We start from the raw sequence: 19,692 nt of genomic DNA, 5'->3' as shown, positions 1-19,692 counted from the left end.
ATACAGTATATGCATCTATACACAGTATATACATATATACACAGTATGTACACATATACACAGTAGATGCATATATACACATATACACAGTATGTACACATGTACACAGTATATACACAGCATATACACAGTAGATGCAAATATACACATAAACATAGTATATACACAGTAGATGCATATATACACATATACACAGTATATACATATATAGACAGTAGATGCATATATACACATATACACAGTATATACACATATAGATAGTAGATGCATATATACACATATACACAGTATATACACATATACACAGAGCCCCGGGAGCCCCGCCTATAATCCGGTCCTGACTGCATGTACTGTACTGTATGTAGAAGTCTTGTTTCTGGTGCTGTATGTTGAAAGCTTGGTACTTGTAATGTATCTATGTTGTAATCTTGGTTCTGGTAACCTGTATTTAGACGGACTTCCTCAACTTTTAATTGACTGTGATAGGCCTAAATAATAACTAGACACATAAATTGCCCCATTATGGGAACTACATACCTCAACATATGAAAAAGCACTTTTAAGAAGTTTGTTAACCTTTTAGGTGTTTTCTAGGGGTTACAACAAAATGGAGGTGCGGTCTACAAATTGTAATATTTTTTGACAATACATTAATTTTGGGTGGAAAATTAAACATTTGAAATGGATTAAATGAAAAAAGGCTTCACAAAGTTTGATACCCAATTTCTCCCGAGTACACTGATACCCCATATGTGGTGATAACCTTCTGTATGGGCGCACGCCCAAGCATAGAATGGAAGGAGCGCCATCCAGAGCAGATTTGCATTGTCAAATTGTACAGGCTCTAATTTTTTTTCTTTTTTTAATGTGGACCTATATCGGCTTATATTTTTGTCACCTGAGATGCACTATTTTTTTTGTGGATTTGTGTTTTTTATACTTTATTACGTGTTTGTATGGGAAAGTGACATTTTAGGGGACTATGTTTTTATTTATTTTTTATTTATTGAAATGTTTAAACTTTACTTTTATACAAACTTGAACTTGAACCAGCAATGCTGTGATTGCTGGTTGAAGTCCAGTACACTGCTCTAGAATACTAATTCATTGTAGAGTAGTGAAACAGTTTGAGCATGCAGACGCATGCGCAGACAGTGTACAATCAGACCCAAAAGGGCAGAAGACATCGGGCAGCCCCGGGGGAAGGGGGCAGAACTCAGGGCTATCAAGAAGTAGATCGGATCCCCTGGCAAGTGGCACAAGAGACCCAATACATAGGGGTAAGACCCTTACACGACTCGGTCAAGCATGATCGCAAGTGTTACATGCCGATTCAGTTTGTGAGCCGGTACCAGAAGCGGGATGTTATGCAATGTATGGCAAAAAGAACCATATTTGAATGCAAGCCATAAGCAATCCCATTTGCAGTATGCATAAAGCTATATAGGGGACACAGCAAGCTTTTCGAAGAAGGTGCTCTAAGCTGATTAGAATAAAAAGTAGAATTAATATGTATTACTCCTCTCGGGTCGCAGACACACCCATGTGCCTCTCTGTGCCCCCTCAGCCCTGCAGCAGGCTCACTCACCTGTCTGCGCTCCAGCGCTTTCTACCGCAATCTGGCACGTCCATCCCCACCGCTAATTGGCACTGCCCACCTGGCTAGCCAATAAATAGTCAGTCTCTCCCCATAGGCCCGCCCGATCTTTGTGCCTTGTCCGTAAGAGAAAGCTTGCTCCTTTGCGTTTATGCTGATTTCCCGTTGTGACCTCGGCTCTGCTTCTGACTTCGCTCCTCTGCTGACAGCCCTGACCTTGTGTTCTGCTTCTGACTATGATCCCGTGCTGCCTGTCCTGATGTCCTGCATGTCCTTGACTACGATTTTGCTTTATGACTCTCTACTTCGCCTTGGCCACCACCGCTGACAAAGTTGCGCCTGTTGAGCGATGTGGTGGTACCACGCCGCAGCAAGTCCAACCTGCTTTGTGGCAGACTCTGGTGAAAACCGGGTACCACTTAGACTTTGCTCCCAGGTGTTTCAGCTTACACCATCATTCACGGTGGTACAGTGGGTCCACAACCCTTTAATCCTAACAGTAAGATCTGGCCACGAAACCCATCAAGTTTCCACTACCTGGCCTGGCTGATATTACCAACATTGTGGTCCAGCAGTCCCATCAGATTGCCGTGCAAGGTCAGCAACTCAGACAAGTCACCGCCATTTTGCAGCAATTGATGGCTACTCAGCAGCAGCGTCAAGTTCCCGCGGCTCCTCCTGCTACTCCGGTTTGCCTATCTTCCGTAGAACCTAGGCTGAGACTCTCCATGCCCTCCAAGTTTTATGGGGACCATAAGTTGTGCAGGGGCTTTATCACCCAGTGCTCCTTGCACTTTGAACTTAAGCCTACACAGTTCATCTCAGAATGGTCTAAAGTGGCCTTCTTCAACAGCCTCCTTACTGGGAAGGCTCTGGCATGGGCTACACCCCTCTGGGATAGGAAATACCCGGTCATAGCTAATATCACCACCTTTTTTGGTAGGCGGTTCTTCCTTGTTGACTGGAAAGGATTTGGTCCTGAGGAGAGATCATGGGAGCCAAAGGATAACGTCTTGAACAAGAGCCTTCTTTAGCGATTTCTTAGGCTCAAGAAGAGGGGGAGGGGCAGTGTCACGGGTGCTCCCGTGTTCCCTGTGTCGGAACGCAGACGCACCCGTGTTTCTCTGTGTGCCCCCACTCCGGACTCATCTGTCCAGCCTCCTGCTCTCCAGCGGATTGCCATACATGCGCGTCCTCGCCTCCTAGGGTGTGCGCCGGCTGTCGGGAATTTAAAAGGCCAGTGCAACTCCATCTCCTTATAATCCAACACCTCCCACCTGCCTCGCCGGATCTTTAAGTGCCTACACCATTGAGAAAGCTTCCCTGTGACATTCCTGGGTTCCTGTGTGTTCCTGCTTCTGAGTCCCGTGTTCCTGTGTGTTCCCACTCCTGCGTTCCTGTGTGTTCCTGCTCCTGCGTTCCTGTTCCCGTTCCCATCTGCCTGGACCTCCCGTTGCTGACCTCAGATTGGACTTGATCTTGCTTCTCTGCCACCTGCCCTGGCCCTGTGCCTGAACCTGACCATGAGGCTGTCTTCCACTAAGGTACCTCGACCTTGGCTGCCAACGCGGGCCTAGTAAGACCTGTGGAACAACCTGGTGGTACCCTGCCGCAGCAAGTCCATCACCCTTTGTGGCGGGATCTGATGAAGACCAGGTGCCACTTAGACTCCGGTCCCTTGTGTCGGCTAGTACTACCGCGGGACAGGATTGCCTATGTCCCTGCATAGTACGGAGTGACGCAAGCAGTCAGAAAGGCGCTGCGTTGCTCCGCATGTAAATTGCCCCTTTGTCTTAAAGAGACAGGTGCGATTTATTTATCTGGTGGGTGATTCGGGGGGCAACAGGCTCCTGAATCCTCCACATATGAGCAGCAAATTTTGACGCTTCTTAAAGGGCTCTGCTTAAAGTGGGCTTAAAGACTGAGCCAACTTCATACAGGGCAGCTTTTATCTGCCACAATGGGTGATGGCACTGATCACGGCAGGTAACCTGCTAGGAGCTGTGGTTAAACCCGACCAAAATGATATAAATTTGGTATTTTCATGATTGTACTGACCCAAATAATAAATGGGATGTGTCATTTGGATTGTTTTTGTAAAATTTTTGGAGCAGTGTTCCAGCTTCTGGCTACATGGAACGGAATAATAAATGACGCCACAAAAAAGTACAACCTGTCCTGCAGATAATAAGTCCTCACATAGCTCTGCAAACATAAGATGAAAAGACTACTGAAAGGAAGGGAGTACGAAAAAAAGCTGAAAATATTGGTCTTGAAGGAGTTAGCAGTTTATAAGCGTGTGCACTATCCATCACATGTACACACAGAGATGAAGGCAATGGCGCTCGGATGAGAGTATACTTAGCGCGTAATGTAACCTAGCAACAGGCGGTACGCCCGCTCACTGCTGAGCGCTGTGGCAGCGAGTACACACTTCCCAGTACGTCACTTGTAGTAGAAGTTAGTGGGGCTGAGCACTGCTGGTAATGGCGCCGTGCTGTAGATAGAGGGAGTCAGCAGCAGGCCCGTACACCCGCTGCTCACAGAGAGGCCGGGACAGGAAGAGGCAGTGCTGCGCTACATTCCCTGTCTATCTGGCTCCCGGGGTGCGAGGACTTTGGAGGGGCACAGCATGGCCACAAAGGTAAGATAAGCTCTTCCACATGAGAGCAGGTTGCCCGGGCGCAGCAGAGCGGGAGTGGTAGTCATTTTGTGGAGACCAGGAGGAGCGTAAGAGACACACAGGGCGGCACAATGCGGGACTGAGGCGCTGACAGATCTGAGAGAGGAGCATAACACTGAGCTGGCAGTGCCAGGGGGGCACAAAGTTACAGCCAGGTGGTTGGCGGGGGCGCTGCCTGACATTTCCTCAAGGGATCTAATTTAGGACTTTGGAGAGAGCAAGAGGGGAGATGGTGAAGAGGGCACATGCCCCCCCCCCCCCCATATGTGCCAGGCCCGGGGTCACACACTTGTCAGGAGCCTGGGAGGGGCAGGGGGCAAAGATTAGTGGAGTTTGACAGTGAAGTTTAGTCACTCATTAGTACCTAATACCTCAGCAAGGGGACTTCACCCATTAACTCTTCACTGACATCTGCCCCATTGTTGGTACCTGAGCTTTTCTCACTAACGTTTGTTATGGGTTGACACAGAGCATGAAGGCAGCAGACAAGCACTACTATTTCACTTATTTTCTTACATGTGCGCTGGAGTTGGATGCATGTTTTTTTCTCATAGTTATTGGTACATTTTCCATGGTTTGCATTTGACATATTTCAACCTATGATCTGCAGAAAGTAATAACCGCAGGGAATAGTCACAGAAGGAATTGATGTGCTGGTCTCCTGTGGGAAGTACACATCCCTTAGATTTCAATTTCTTATTTAGGCAGGTTCAGTGCCATGGAATATAGATTGGATGCAGGCTGCATTTCCAGGACTAGAAACCGGACTCCCAACATCTTAGCCTCAGTTCACATTTTCGTTTGGATCAGTTATTAACTTTTGTCTCTTCAATTTTTATCTTCTGTCAGTAAAACGATAATAACGGAGATCTAACTGATCCCTTAAAACACCCATTTCAATGGACTTCTAATGGCTTCTGTTAGTTAACTGCTTCTGCTATTGAAGCGGAAGTTTAGGTAGGGGCTCCCAACGTGAATTTTCTTGTCTCAAATGACGGTCCGAACGCTGGTGAGAAGTGGGTCTTAGCAACTATGCCTCTCTATGGTAGTCCGGGCTTGTACTTTTATATGCTTAGTGAATAGGAACTCCTTGCATAATGCCATGTTTCCGCTTCCAGCTAGTAAGGACCAGTCAGAGCTGAGCAGATATGAGGTGTGGTATTGTAAAGCACTGGCTCACTCATAACCTACTCAAAATTATCATGTTCTTTGTGATACTCTTGGTAGTAGGAAATCTACAAATTTTGGTCTCTGCATAATGTTCATTGTGTGAAATACAGCATGTTTATACACTGGGACAGTGATATTTATGGATTCATAAATTCTGTTCAAGGAACTAGAGGAATGGTGCAGACAACATTGTGATGTCAGACAGCTTGTCCTCAATTCTTTGAATATCGCTTAGATTTTAGAATGTAATTCAAAATTGTTATATCTTGCAGCTTCAGCAGGAGCCTAAAAAATGCCTACCTTGCCCCTGCACAATATAAGGGTCTAATGAAAGGTGTATCTTTTGTACCACATATATATATATTATATATATATATAATATATTTTTTTTTAAGATCTTTTTACGCCTTTTCAGACAAACTGGTTTGAGTTAAAGGGAACCTGTCAGCAGAAACTGACCTAATAAACCACTACCTGTATGTTGTCAAGCAGCTAAACACTTTCCAGATCTTTTTCAGATTTTTTTCAGGACCCAGTGTGGTGGCATCATCCGGAAAATCTACTTTGAATTGAGATGTAAACTGGTTGTATAAAGTCAAGGAGGAAGGGATTTTAAGACCTTTTCACTGTAATTGATAGTCCTGCATCCAGAGACTTCACCAAATAGATCTCCTGAAGTCCTATGCATGATGTCATGAGGCATTCAGAGCTTCCCATCTTGACTTCACTGTTAAACTCTCAGCCTCCTTGACTTTATACATTCAATTGCCAGACCCGAGGCTGCATGGTTTCAGAAGATTCGTTACTCATTGTAATGAATCATGTGCAAAAGCGCCATATACTGCAATACAGTAGTATTGTGGTACCGTATATACTCGAGTATAAGCCGACCCGAGTATAAGCCGAGACCCCTAATTTTACCACAAAAAAAGGGAAAACCTATTGACTCGAGTATAAGCCGAGGGTGTAGTATACAGCCAGCCAGCCCCTGTAGTATACAGCCTGTCCCAAGTAGTATACAATCAGCATGCCCCCAAAAAGTATACAGCCTGCCCCCAAAAAGTATACAGCCTGCCCTCAGTATGCCTAGCGAATAATAAAAAAATAAACTTAATACTCACCCTCCGACGATACTCACCTTTGATGCTTAGTGGCGGCTCCCGGTCCTCGGCGCGGGCTCCCGGTCCTCGGCGGCGGCTCCCAGGCCTCGGCGGCAGCTCCCGATCCTCTGCGGCGGCTTCTCTCTTCTATCTTCATGTGCGATGCGGCGGTGTCGCCGCTGATGATGTCATCAGCGGCAACACCGCTACATCATATTGTGCGCCCGCCGGCAAGTCGCATAGACGCGACTGCAGGCACGTGAAGATAGAAGAGAGAAGCCACCACAGAGGATCGGGAGCTGCCGGCGAGGACCAGGAGCCGCCGCCGAGGACCGGGAGCCGGAGGGTAAGTATTAATTTTTTTTTTATTATTATTGACTCGTGTATAAGCCGAGATGAGGTTTTTCAGCACATTTTTTGTGCTGAAAAACTCGGCTTATACACGAGTATATACGGTATATGGTAGGAACGATCTGACGATCTAGAGTTAATGTACCCTAGAGGTTCTAAGAAATAGTGAAAAAAAGTTAAAAATAGTAAAAAATTAATAAAATTCAAATCGCCCCCCTTTCCCTAGAACTGATACAAGACATAATAAACAGTAAAAATCACAAACACATTAGGTATCACCGCTTCCCAAAATGCCAATCTAAATTTAAAATGTTGACCATGGTGACCTCCAAAACTGGAAATGGCACCCAAATGTCCCAAATGCTACTTTTTCACCTTTTTACATGACATAAAATGTAATAAAAAGTGATCAAAATGGTAGCAATGAAAACATGGGCTCATTTCGCAAAAAATGACACAGAACACACCTCCGTACACCAAAGTATGAAAAAGTTATTAACGTCAGAAGATGGCAATTTTTTTTCTTTTTTGTACACATTCGTTTAATTTTTGAAAATGTATTAAAACCTGTATACGTTTGGTATCACCGCGATCGTATCGAACCAAACAATAAAGCAGAGGTGTTATTTGGAGCGCAGAGTGAAAAAGCAGAGTTAAAAACTGAGCCCACAAGGAAGTGACGCACATGCATTTTTAAAAAATGTTTCCACATTTGGAATCTTTTTCCTGCTTTCCAGTACATGGTATGTTATAATAAATAACATCACGGGAAAGTAAAATTTGTTACGCTGAGGGGGGTCTCAGTGATGGAACCCCCTCTGATCACAAGAACAGGGGTCCACTGTAACCCCATAAATCGGCTGCTCTATTCATCTTTATTCATCATGGCGCTGATATAGATTGCCGAGTTCGGCGCTCAGCTTTCTCCATTAGGGCTAAAGAGATGAAAAGAGCAGCTTCACATGCGCGATTGGCTGCTCTCTTCATCTCAATGTATGATGGACCCCTGTACTTGTGGTCACTGTGACCCCCACCTATCAGCAAGTTAGCCCCTATCCTTCTATGTTTACTTCCATTGGATAGAAATCTGTCACTGCTCATGTGATGTCACACAGGTGCACGAGCTGTTAGTATCACTCGGCTCTGATTACGTTCTGCAATGATAGCGGCTTGTGTGCCTGCGTGTCCGTCACATGACCAGGGACAGATTTCTATCCACTGTAGGAAAACATAGAAGCTTTCTATAGAATAACAGCAAGCACAGGTCTTGAAAACTGTGAGGGATTGATGTTGAAAGTAAATTGGAAAACTTTTCCTTACACAAACCATATCAATTATTTGCTGAAAGTGGACAACCCCTTTAATGAGAGATGATAGAAACAAAAGAGTTATCCAGGCATCACAAAAAAAATGTATAGCAGGCCCCGTGGGGAGGGGGGCTATAAAAAGTTTTTTTTTAACCTCTTAACGCTCAGCGTCCGATATATCGGACGCTGAGCGCAGTGACTTAGCGCTCAGCGTCCGATATATCGGACGCTGAGCTGATGCCGGTTCAGCTCAAGATCTGAGCCGAACCGGCATCGGGAAAGACGGGGTGCCGGCTGTGACTGATAGCCGGCACCCCAGTGTAACACCCGCGATCAGAGTTGTCTCCGATCGCGGGTGCTTAACCCGTTAAATGCCGCGGTCAGCGCGACCGCGGCATCTAACATGTATCTGGGGGATCTTTCCCCCACGATCGGCCCCCCCGAACCGTTTTCGGGGTGCGCCGATCATTGCTATAGTAACTCTGGGGTCCGATCTGGACCCCAGAGTTACCTGCAAGAATTGCCAGTAAGATGGCGTCTGTGACGTCATCTTACTGGCACAGTGCCAGCCTATGCAAGTGTATAGGCTGACACTGATAATACTCTGCAATACATGAGTATTGCAGAATATTATCATGAAGAAGCAATCAGATGATTGCTTCTTCATGTCCCATGGTATAAAAGTGAAAAAGTAAAAAAAAAAGTTATTCAATAAAAAAAATAAAGTCATAAATCACTAAAAATGCCCCAAACCCCCAAAACATATAAAGAGACATATAACACAAACCCCACATATATAGTATCACCGCGTCCGTAACAACCCGTAGAATAAAAGTAAATCATTATTGAACCCCCACGATAAACGCCGTAAAAAAAAACTGTTATAAACCCTCCAAAAATTATGATTTTTACCTTTTCAATCCCACAAAAAATGCTATAAAATGTGATCAAAAAACCATATGTACTGCGACATGATACTGGTGCAATGTACAACATGTCCCGCAAAAAACAAGCCATCAACCAGCTCCGTAGCCAAAAAAGTAACAACGTTATGCCACTTGGAAGATGGCAATACAAAAATTATAGATTTTTCCCCACATTAGGGTTTTGTTTGACAAATTTAGTAAAACGTAAGAAAATATATTCATGTTTGGTATCCCCGTAATCGTATCAACCCATAGAATAAAGATAACAGGATTATTAGTCTATACGGTGAACACCAAAAAAAAAAGAAGTAAAAAATCCAGTACAGAATTGATGCTTTTCTACTCCTGTCCTCAAAAAACGTTCCTAAATTTTCAACAATAGGTGATACAAACCCCAAAATGGTAACATTGGAAAAAGCATCTCATCCCGCAAAAAAAATGGCATCACATGGCCCAAATAACGAAAAAGCGAAAATTTTATAGCCTTCAAAAGGGGCCAATGAGGAAACTAAAATCCTGGCAGCTGCAGCGCCCTCCTTCCCTTCTGCACCTCGCTGTGCCCCCATAACACAAGTCACAGCCACATGTGGGGGGTCTTTGTACTCAGGAGAAATTGCAGAACAAATTGTATGGTGGGTTTTCTCTTTTTATCTTTTGGAAATGTGTAAATTTTAGGGCTAAATGAACGTATAAGGGAACAATATGACCATTCTAAATTTCACCTCCATTTTGATTCAATTACTATGAAGATCTCAAGGGGTTAACAATCTTCGTAAAAGCTGTTTCTGATAGCTTGAGGGGTGCAGATTTGAAAATGGGTTGGTTATATAGGGGGTTTTGATGCTAAATATGTAAAATTTCATTCCAAACTGTATTTATCCCCAAAATAGTCAATTCTGAAAATCCGGAAAAGCGATATTCTATTTGCAAGCCGCGTGACATCAAAATAAATTATCCAGACATTTCAGAAATTATAAAAATGTAAAGTAGACAAATGGGAAATGTTATTCAGCAACTTATTTAGGTGGTAAATCGATCTGCCTGAAAACGCAATGATTTTGAATTTCGAAAATGGCAAATTTTTCCAAAAATTTATCATATTTTCTTTTTTTTTGTAAATAAATGCAAAACTTATCTGCCAAAATTTACCACTAAAATGAAGTACAACATGTGGGGAAAAAACAATCTCAGAATCGTTTTGATAAGTAACAGTGTTCAAAAGTTATAACCGTATAAAGAGACGCAAGTCAGAATCCAAAAAATCGGGCTGAGCCTTAAGCTACAAAATGGCTGTGTCCTTAAGGGGTTAATATACTCGCTGCCTGTCACTTTTGTGCCCCTGTTTGTTTACAGAGGCAGGAGCGACCGTCTGACCACTTCCGTGCGCATCATACAGCATCGCGGGTGAATTTCCACACTGTTTTATCAGATATGTGGAATTATTTGGATGGGAACAACTGCCCCTATACAATCAGGTGAACGGCAGTATAAAAATATACACCACAAACATTAGTATCCGTATCAGGTAAATGTGTAGGTTTGATGTAGCTATGGTAGCACTGAGAAAGCCATAGTCCTATATTCATAACAGTTAGGCCCCCTGCAAACAGACGTTTTAATAGGAGTAGCACACGGCCACAATCACTTCAGTGCCCAGTGCAGTGTGTGAGCCAGGCGTCCCTACTGTAAAAGATAGGACATGTCCTATCTTTGGACAGGTTTACAGCATGACTTCCTGTGAAGGGGGAATTTGTGTTGGTTCTTTTTTTGCTGAGAAAAATATGTTCTTAGAAGTCTGGAAAAAATCACACAGTTGCTTGGGAAATAATAGACAAAAATTTGTGCTGATGGTTCTATTTTATTACTAGTTATTCTGTTGTGCAACTGTTTTCTTTAATAGGTCTGCTAGGTCTGGAAAGTGAGCGGTGTTAGTTTCACATTGCCTTGCTCGTGGAACTTGGATCATTTCAGTAAATGATTCACAGAATTGTTTATGCAAAATGACAATGAAAAGGTTAAACTGTATCTATATAGTTGGTTAAGCCTCATTCCACATATGTGTTAACTCTTCATTCACTGCTCATTCAGTCCTATGACTAGGAAACCTGATTATTTTGTCAACATTGAGCTTATATTGTTAGTTTACCCTGGAAAAACTGCTGATGACTTAACCTTAGATGCAGCTTTCATAACATTTAAATGGGAGTCACGCCTGCAGTAATGGTGTCTGGCCACTGTCTGGACATAAAGGGAACTGCTGTTCCTCTTTTAGGGTGCGGTCACACTTACCGCTAGCGCTGCGTTCAGATTCACACAGCTAGGATATGGAGACGGGCCTTGGCCCAATCGTTTTTGTGTTTCTATGGAAACGCAAGCGATCGCCAACCAGAACCCGGTGTCTTGCATTATTTTAATGTGGCACACGTGTTGCATTTACAAATGCAATGCAAGAGCCCAGGGACAGGCCTCGGCTCAATCATTTATGCGTTTCTTGCTGCATGCGTCTGCATTCAATTAAACAATGCAAGATACCAGGTGCTGGTTACTAATCACATTCGTTTCCATGGCCCACCCGCAGGCACCGCATGTGAACGCACTGAAGCGGTGTTCTCTATATTACCTGCATATTTTTCATGGAGAAATACCTTTTTTTTGCCCTCCTCTGTTTCTTTTACACCACTTATTTCTCTAAGACTCTACATAACTCTTAAAACTTAGAGAGTTAGACTCTAAGCTAACTCTCTAATGCCTCTCCAATCCATCCTAAACTCTGCTGCCCGGCTAATCCATCTGTCTCCATGCTTCTCCCCTGCCTCTCCTCTTTGCCAGTCTCCCTGTCTCCTCTATATATCTCTATACTCATCAGCCAATATCAGTGTTCCTCACAGGACCTTCAGCTCCATTCTATTACCCTCCGCTCTTCTCACACCTGTATCCAGGACTTCTCCGGTCCATCACCCATACTCTGGAACTCTCTACCATAATGTGTCAGACGGTCCCCCACTTTCCAAACCTTCAAACATAACCTGGAAAACCACCTGTTCAGGTTCGCTTACAACACACATTAACTGCACTGCTCCCTCACCTCATGTCTCCGACCCCCCCATATAGATTGTGAGCGCTCACAGGCAGGGTCCTCCTCACACTTGTCTCCTGATCACTGTAGTTCTGTATGTGTACTTGCATCTGTTCTTGTCCTAATATAATTTATGTGAACCCCTCACTGATTGTACAGAAACATGGAATTAATGTGCTCTATAAATAATAATATGTGTATCGGAGTGTACTATGGATTTTTCTTTAATGTTTACACCTCACAAAGGGTAAACTTCTGTAGTGCAGTTGCAGACCTATACAGCTGACTTTCCTATATACACAGTCTGCTGTTATGATAACATCCAGGTAAAACAATAACACACTGTTCTATTCATGCACTTACTCCATCTGTACTTGGATAAACATTTGACAAAACCAAAGAAGTTCCAGGCTCCATGTGATGTATTTAGGTGTTAGGTCTAGAATGTCATGGATTACGAGTAATAGTTGACAGTTTAGTTTCTGTGTGCACCTTAAATATTTTAGCAGTGGATTTCCTTTTAGTGGTGTCAGGTCAAAGCTGTACACGCAGCTTCCTTTACCAGGCAAGATTACAACCCAAGTGTTGTTTACTGCCTGCAGCCGATGAATAGATCATGTGTTTTACATTGACATGGGAATTTCGGCATCACTTTAATAAACACACATATTTTACTCATTTCATGCTGGGATTTTTATCTTCTTGCATTTAGTAGAAATATTTTAAAGGGGTTATTTTATTATTTTTTTACATTAAAAAAGAGGTTACCGTTTTGGTATTTCCTGCATCAAAATTGTCAATACCTTTTTTTTTTTCTGCAGTACCTAAACACGCTGTGTCTGTTATCAGGGGAAGGGGGAAGTAGGGCAGCCTTTCTTGTGTTCAAATGCACAGCTAGGTTTCTGTTGACCCTGGCATGTGAGAGGCTATACTTCTGTGTTAACCCAGAAGTTATTAATGGAGCCCACAGCATATTGGATTAGGGCACACCCCGTAGGATGGTTATTGATCATGATTTATATTGTGAAACAACCAAGTCATAATTGTCAATAATTATTTATAAGTTCACTTTAAATGTTTTCGCATGGCTAAAAACTTCTCACTAGTTGTTGAGCAGCACACTTGCATATTTACATTGAATGTGACCATTTATTTGCTTCTGTAACTGGTCCTTTAATCGCTTCACGACTGCCATATGGCAATATTCGTCCTATTTGCACATGCAGAAAGGACCTTTATAAACGTCATGACAGTGGTCATCTTCAAATGGCTGTATTTCCAGAACATCTCCAGCACATAGACTCAATTCTGGAATGTCACTTTTAATATTAAAAATGGATTGTGTATGGATGCTTCACAGAACCAGAGATATCCACCCTGAAAGTTCCACTGAAAAATTTAGATTTTTATGCACAACTTTCTACTTCCAATTGTAAATTTAAAGGGGTTGTACAATCGGAGACATTGCCCTGCACCTTTTAGATAATCAAAAGTCAATCCCTCCATGGATTCAATGTTATAAGCAATTTTAGGGAGTTTTAGAGGTACTTTGATATAGTGATATTAAGTCAAGATATCTCTGATTCTGTTAGGCATCAATACCGAATATCATATTAAAGGTGAGACTCTCCTATTTAATATAACACCAAAGTTGTGTTTCTGGGTCTCAGGGTTCAGGGGAGATATATAGGTGTTTGAAGTGTGCCCCCCTCCAGCTGTCAGGTAGAATATAGAAGGAGCTGAAGGAAAAACTTTCACTTGCAGAAGTACATGCACCCTCTGCATTTATAGCTGAACCTGGGAAAGGGTAATGGAATAATGCTGTACATATTTATAACATATTTTTGCTAACGTTACTACTTATTCAAAATGACAAAAAAAATTTTTTTTCACATTTGTAGTCAATTATTGGCAATTTTTCTAAAGAAAAAATATGTAATTAATAAAACTATCTTATCAATTTAAAGTCTCAAATGTCATGAAAAAAAAAAAAGTAAAAATTGTTATGATATATAAATGTTTCCATCAGGTATCATCATTTATAGAAGCACATAGCAGAACTTCAAAAGTTGACCTAGACATTTTGGCACCAATGACTCCACAGGATAAGTAACCCGATCGTAATTAATATGATTAAAATCCTGTATAACTGGATCAATAGTAATCATAGGTTCTGCTAAAGGCTTGTTCACACAGAAAATGTTTATTAGATCTGTCCAGTGGTGGCATGATAAATAGAAAACCAGCTATGGCAGCCACAAGTTGCCTTCTTCCCCTTTATACATTCAGCTGGCAGGATCACAGAGAGAGGCAGAGAAGGCACAAACTACTTGACTATGAAGGAAAGTGTTAAGGTGGCCATACACTATTATTAGCTGTGTGTGTTTTGATATGGGAATTAGGAGTAAGCGCTCCTCAGAACAGCTCACCTGAATTTTTCTGTTTTGAGAATTGTTGGAACATCCACATGTACATAAGATGTTTCCTGGCCCAGTCCCTTCAGATTTTTTAAATGTGTACATTTTGTAAATTGTACTTGGGTCTGTTTCTAAGTTTATTCCTGTACTGAATTTTTCTAGTAGATTGGAGTGGTTGCTTATATTAGTTACCTGTGTAATAATAGAAAAATAGGTTGTAATAGTCAAAAATAGGAAATAGGAATTGTAACAATAGCTCATGCTTGACATTAGAAAAAGAACACGTAAAACAAATTAGTACAACGTTTTTTAAAATGTGTTCCAATGCTAGAGTTTTTGTCTGAAATACAACTGAAGTTCTGGATGTATAAAACTATCTTTTGAGCTTCTGTTTCAGTGTTTGTCATCTTGCTAAATGAAAATGTTTGACAGAATCTGCAAGGCCAACTGCACTCAAATGTTCTAGTTCAGTGGAAACGGGACTACATTCTGTTCAGATTCTGAGGACCAAGCACAGTGCACTGGACAGGAGTTCTTGCATCATAGATAAATATGACACAAGGAATTCCTGTCTGCCAGAGGAACATCAACACAGAACTGTAACCATAATAACAGTTTTGGTGCTGCTGTTCTACTGGCAAGAAGGGATACATTTTGGATATCTTACAAAAACTGCAGAAGACCCCTTTAATACATCCCAACTATCCGTGAAACACTGGGGCAATACCTTTTAAGGATCCAAATAGTTGGAATCAGTGAAGGGGTTGGATGAATTTCTTTAAAGGGAACCTGTGGAGATTTGGGACACTAAACCACCCACAAGTCCTTGTGCTTTATCACCAATGTAGTGTTTTAAGCCATCATATTAAAAAAAAAACTTTATACTCACCTCGTCCCTTGTCTCTTCGGCTATGTGATGCAGTAAGTGAAGCAGACGTGGTACAACCTGCCTTCATTGTGCAAGCGCAGTAGGGACAGCATATGCACAGTGAAGCCAGGGCATTATCCCGGCTTCACTTACTGAATCGCAAGAGAAGGCGCTGGGATGTGTGCCACATTGGAGAGCATGAAAGTTTATTACTATTTTTCTGGCACATAAAGACTTCATATGGATCTGTAGTTTGTTGAGGGTCCTAAATCTCCCTGACAGGTCATAACACATCTACCATCAAAATCAAGTATGATAAACCTGGAACACTTACTCACAGATCAAGACACTGTGACTGTGGTAATCTTCTTATATTTGTTATCCGTGGCCTCCTTCCTTCTAAAATTACTTTTTAAAATTATGAATCAAAAGGGCTATGGGTGTGTCCTCCTAAAAAATTGTGGGGGGTGTTTCCAGAGCCCCTCAGTTATGTCTTATCACTGGTTGTTACAATAAGCAGAGCATGACTCACCCTGCACTGACTGCTGCTGCTAGATTAAAGAGCAGAGGAGGGTGTAAGCCTGGGCAGCTTGGTGCCTCAGTGGTTAGCATTACAGTCTTGCAGCACTGGGGTCCTTGTTTCAAGTCCCTTCCAGGTCAACATCTGTGAAGAGTTTGTATGTTCTCTCCGTGTTTGCGTGGGTTTCCTCCCACACTTCAAAAACATATTGGTAGGTTGATTAGATTGTGAGCCCCATGGGGGCAGGGACTGATTTGGCAAGTTCTGTGTAGCGCTGCATAAGCCGTGAGCGCTATATAAATCAAAAGGAATTATTAAGTCATGTTCATTGTAACAGCAATTTGTTACCATGACAGCCTTGGGTCATACAAAGACCTGAGGCTGTCTTGTTTTAGCTTATCTATTAGGCCCCTTCCACACTTGCGTTGCAGATCACGTCAGAGTTTGATCAGGGTGCGATCAGGGTTTGGTCAGTGAAAAATGCACATTTTGCATCAGAGTTCAATCGGTTTTCAGTCAGAGTTTGCTCAGTGTCACAATTTTTCACGCGCGTTTTCAATGCAATTTCAATGCATTCTCCACGCGCAGATAATGTGCCGCGTGGCAAAATATCTACTCTATCAAATAGTAAACTCATAATAATAATAAATATTAATAGCAATTACAAATAGTAATAAAACCATAGAACAATGGTTATTCCCAACGTTAACCCCGTAACGGACAATAGCGCCAAAGTCGAAAATGTCACTTTTGTTCCAATTTACAACACATAAAAAAAATAAAAATTGGAAAAAAAAGGCTGAACAGTTCTCAAACTGATAGCATTGAAAATGTCATCTCCCTCTCGTAAAAGCAGGTTAAACAGTCAAAACTGTAGACACGACTGTCTGTGGCACTGAGACTGCCTTATATTATATTTATGTGGATTTTCCTCAAAACAAGTGGACAATGAAGGTGTCATCGCCAAAATCCAGCTAAAGGCTCATAAAGAGTTTCACATTAATGGACATGACAACTTTGTGGGGTTCATTGGAGAGTGATCTGCTGCATATATAACTGTTGTAGTTGTTCTGCAAGTGGAAGAATACCGGTAACGTCACCTCATGTCCCTCTTGCAACATAGAGTTCCACCCTTCATAACATAACATAACTAATAATAAATAGATGAGAACAGTTTGTTAACAATTCCAGGTACAGTTTTCATTCAGTTTCAGTTGACAATTTTTTGGGGGTTTTTTGTTATAAAGGTAATAAAACTTTAGTTAATGCAGGCTATTTATCATTCCCCGCTGCCTCTTCTGGATTTCATGTTGTTGGGCCATTCTAACAATAGTCTTTTTGTAATTGTTTTTATGTAGATTGGCATAGTTTCAGTTTTTGCTGCTAGATACAAAAATGTCAAATACGTTAAGTCCATTAGCTTGAGAGGAAAACATTTAGTTCGTAGAGCCACTAAATGATAGGTGGTAGTTTCTTGTGATATTTTAGTCTTGGTACTTTTTTTTTTTTCTCTAGGGATTTATATCTATAGTTACACTTCCCCTCTTAATAGCTGGCTGAAGCTTAATGGGTATGCTTGTTTCTTAAACATATCAAAAGGTAAAAAAAACATCAACACCTCTTTATATGACCAATGGCCAGAAACAGAATCACATTGCTTTAATAAGTGAAACACTAGGTGACTCCTTTTGTAGCAAACATTTTTTTACATTTAGGCCATGTACCCAGCCGTATACTCGGCCGGTCAAGGTCCGGGCATAGCAAAAGGCCAAGAGAAATAGGGAGGGGTGCTCCTCTGCCCCTCCCCTTTCCAAGGAGCGACTGCACTTTATTTTTAAGTTTTATTCATTAGTTTTATTTAGCTGATACCAGAAAACTTCTGGTAGTTGTTTGCACAAACAGGTGTTTGTATATAATCCTCAGGGCCAGGACAAGTCATTTTGGACCTCTAGGCAGACACGACCTTGGAACACTAGGCGGACACAATATGGAGCCCCCCTCCCCTTTAGCACCACAACAATGCCACTGTGCCCAGCCCCCAGGCATAAACAATAGCTAGAATCAGACACTTGCATAAGGCCTTATGTGCATGAACATTGTTTTACCACTAGTATTTGTATTGGCTCATACACACTGTATGATCCGCCTGCCCGTGGGTCTTATTCCTACCCAAGTTTGTGGCTCAGGCAGTATCTTCTCCTGTCATCTGGGTGTAAGCAAACCTGCAACCTCAAAAACACATGTTGTTTGTATATACAGAGTGAATACGACACTTACTGCATGTCTGATACAGCTTGAAATTCCTGCCACTGACAAAACACACTCCAACAGTATTTTTTTTTCTGTTCCTCAAACTCAATTATGAACATGACTATAAATCTAGCTACTAATAACAGTTGAAGTAATAATATAATTTAAATTAAAGGGGTTGTCCGAGAGTGTAATAAAAACCCATTGGTGGTGGGAGGGGGCTAGTTAAAAAATAAACATTTACTTACCTCCGCTGTCCCTCCCAGCGTCCCACAATGTGATCTCTCGATCCTGCAAAAATCCCAGTATAACATGTTGGTTATGGAGTTATGGTCCATCTCAGCCCAAGGGCAAATACGTTTTTGGATTCTATATCACCAGGCTATCATATAGATATGAATAATTAAGTTCTAGCATTGTTGGGTCTAGAGATATACCGTATATGTGCTGAAAAATGTCCACTCCGCTTATACACGAGTCTATTACAAAAAAAATGTACCTACGACCATGTTTTCTTCATGGACGTCAGCAGCGGCCGCGTCATAGATGCGCCTGCTAGAAGAAAACATGCCATGCCATGAGAGAAGCAAGAAGAAAGAAGAGGAGCCACGGAGAAGAAAGAAGACGGGATGCGCTGACATCGGAGGGTGAGTATATAAGTTTATTTTTTTCAAGTGCTGTGGGGGCCGGCTGTATACTACTAGGGACAGGCTGTATACTACTAGGGACAGGCTGTATACTACTAGGGACAGGCTGTATACTACGAGGGACAGGCTGTATACTACGAGGGACAGGCTGTATACTACGAGGGACAGGCTGTATACTACGAGGGACAGGCTGTATACTACTAGGGACAGGCTGTATACTACTAGGGACAGGCTGTATACTACTAGGGACAGGCTGTATACTACTAGGGGCTGGCTGGCTGTATACTACATGGGGGCTGGCTGGCTGTATACTACATGGGGGCTGGCTGGCTGTATACTACATGGGGGCTGGCTGGCTGTATACTACATGGGGGCTGGCTGGCTGTATACTACATGGGGGCTGGCTGGCTGTATACTACATGGGGGCTGGCTGGCTGTATACTACATGGGGGCTGGCTGGCTGGCTGTATACTACATGGGGGCTGGCTGGCTGTATGCTGCTAGGGGCTGGCTGACTATATACTGGGGGGGTCTGTGACCAATGCATTTCCCACCCTTGGCTTATAATTGAGTCAATAGTTTTTCCCAGTTTTTGGTGGTAAAATTAGGCTTATACTCGGGTTGGCTTATACTCAAGTATATACGGTAACTATATCGGGATGGGAACATAGCAAATGGGTCAGGTTTGGTATTAATGCAATCCAGGGATTCACCTGCATCCAATGATTCCAGAAACCTGACCCCATGACTTCCCCTTGAGAAGCTATGACTTCGCCAAGG

The 19,692-nt window shown here is 42.4% G+C and overlaps 1 protein-coding gene across 1 annotated transcript in view; it reads left to right on the top strand.

Annotated features, from left to right (window-relative positions):
* Nucleotides 1-3,965: 3,965 nt before the first annotated feature.
* The window catches only part of SNX9 (sorting nexin 9), an 84,573-nt gene continuing 68,846 nt past the window's right edge, over nt 3,966-19,692 (top strand). Inside the window, exon 1 of the mRNA XM_072141050.1 lies at nt 3,966-4,241. Within this exon, the coding sequence (XP_071997151.1) occupies nt 4,230-4,241 (12 nt within the window). The 5' untranslated portion in view covers nt 3,966-4,229. The remainder of the gene's footprint in view (nt 4,242-19,692) is intronic.

The sequence above is a fragment of the Engystomops pustulosus genome, chromosome 3, assembly GCF_040894005.1.
Source record: "Engystomops pustulosus chromosome 3, aEngPut4.maternal, whole genome shotgun sequence".
NCBI classification, from domain to species: domain Eukaryota; kingdom Metazoa; phylum Chordata; class Amphibia; order Anura; family Leptodactylidae; genus Engystomops; species Engystomops pustulosus.
The sequence above is the reverse complement of the archived record's forward strand: the minus strand, read 5'-3'. Positions and strand labels throughout refer to the sequence as shown.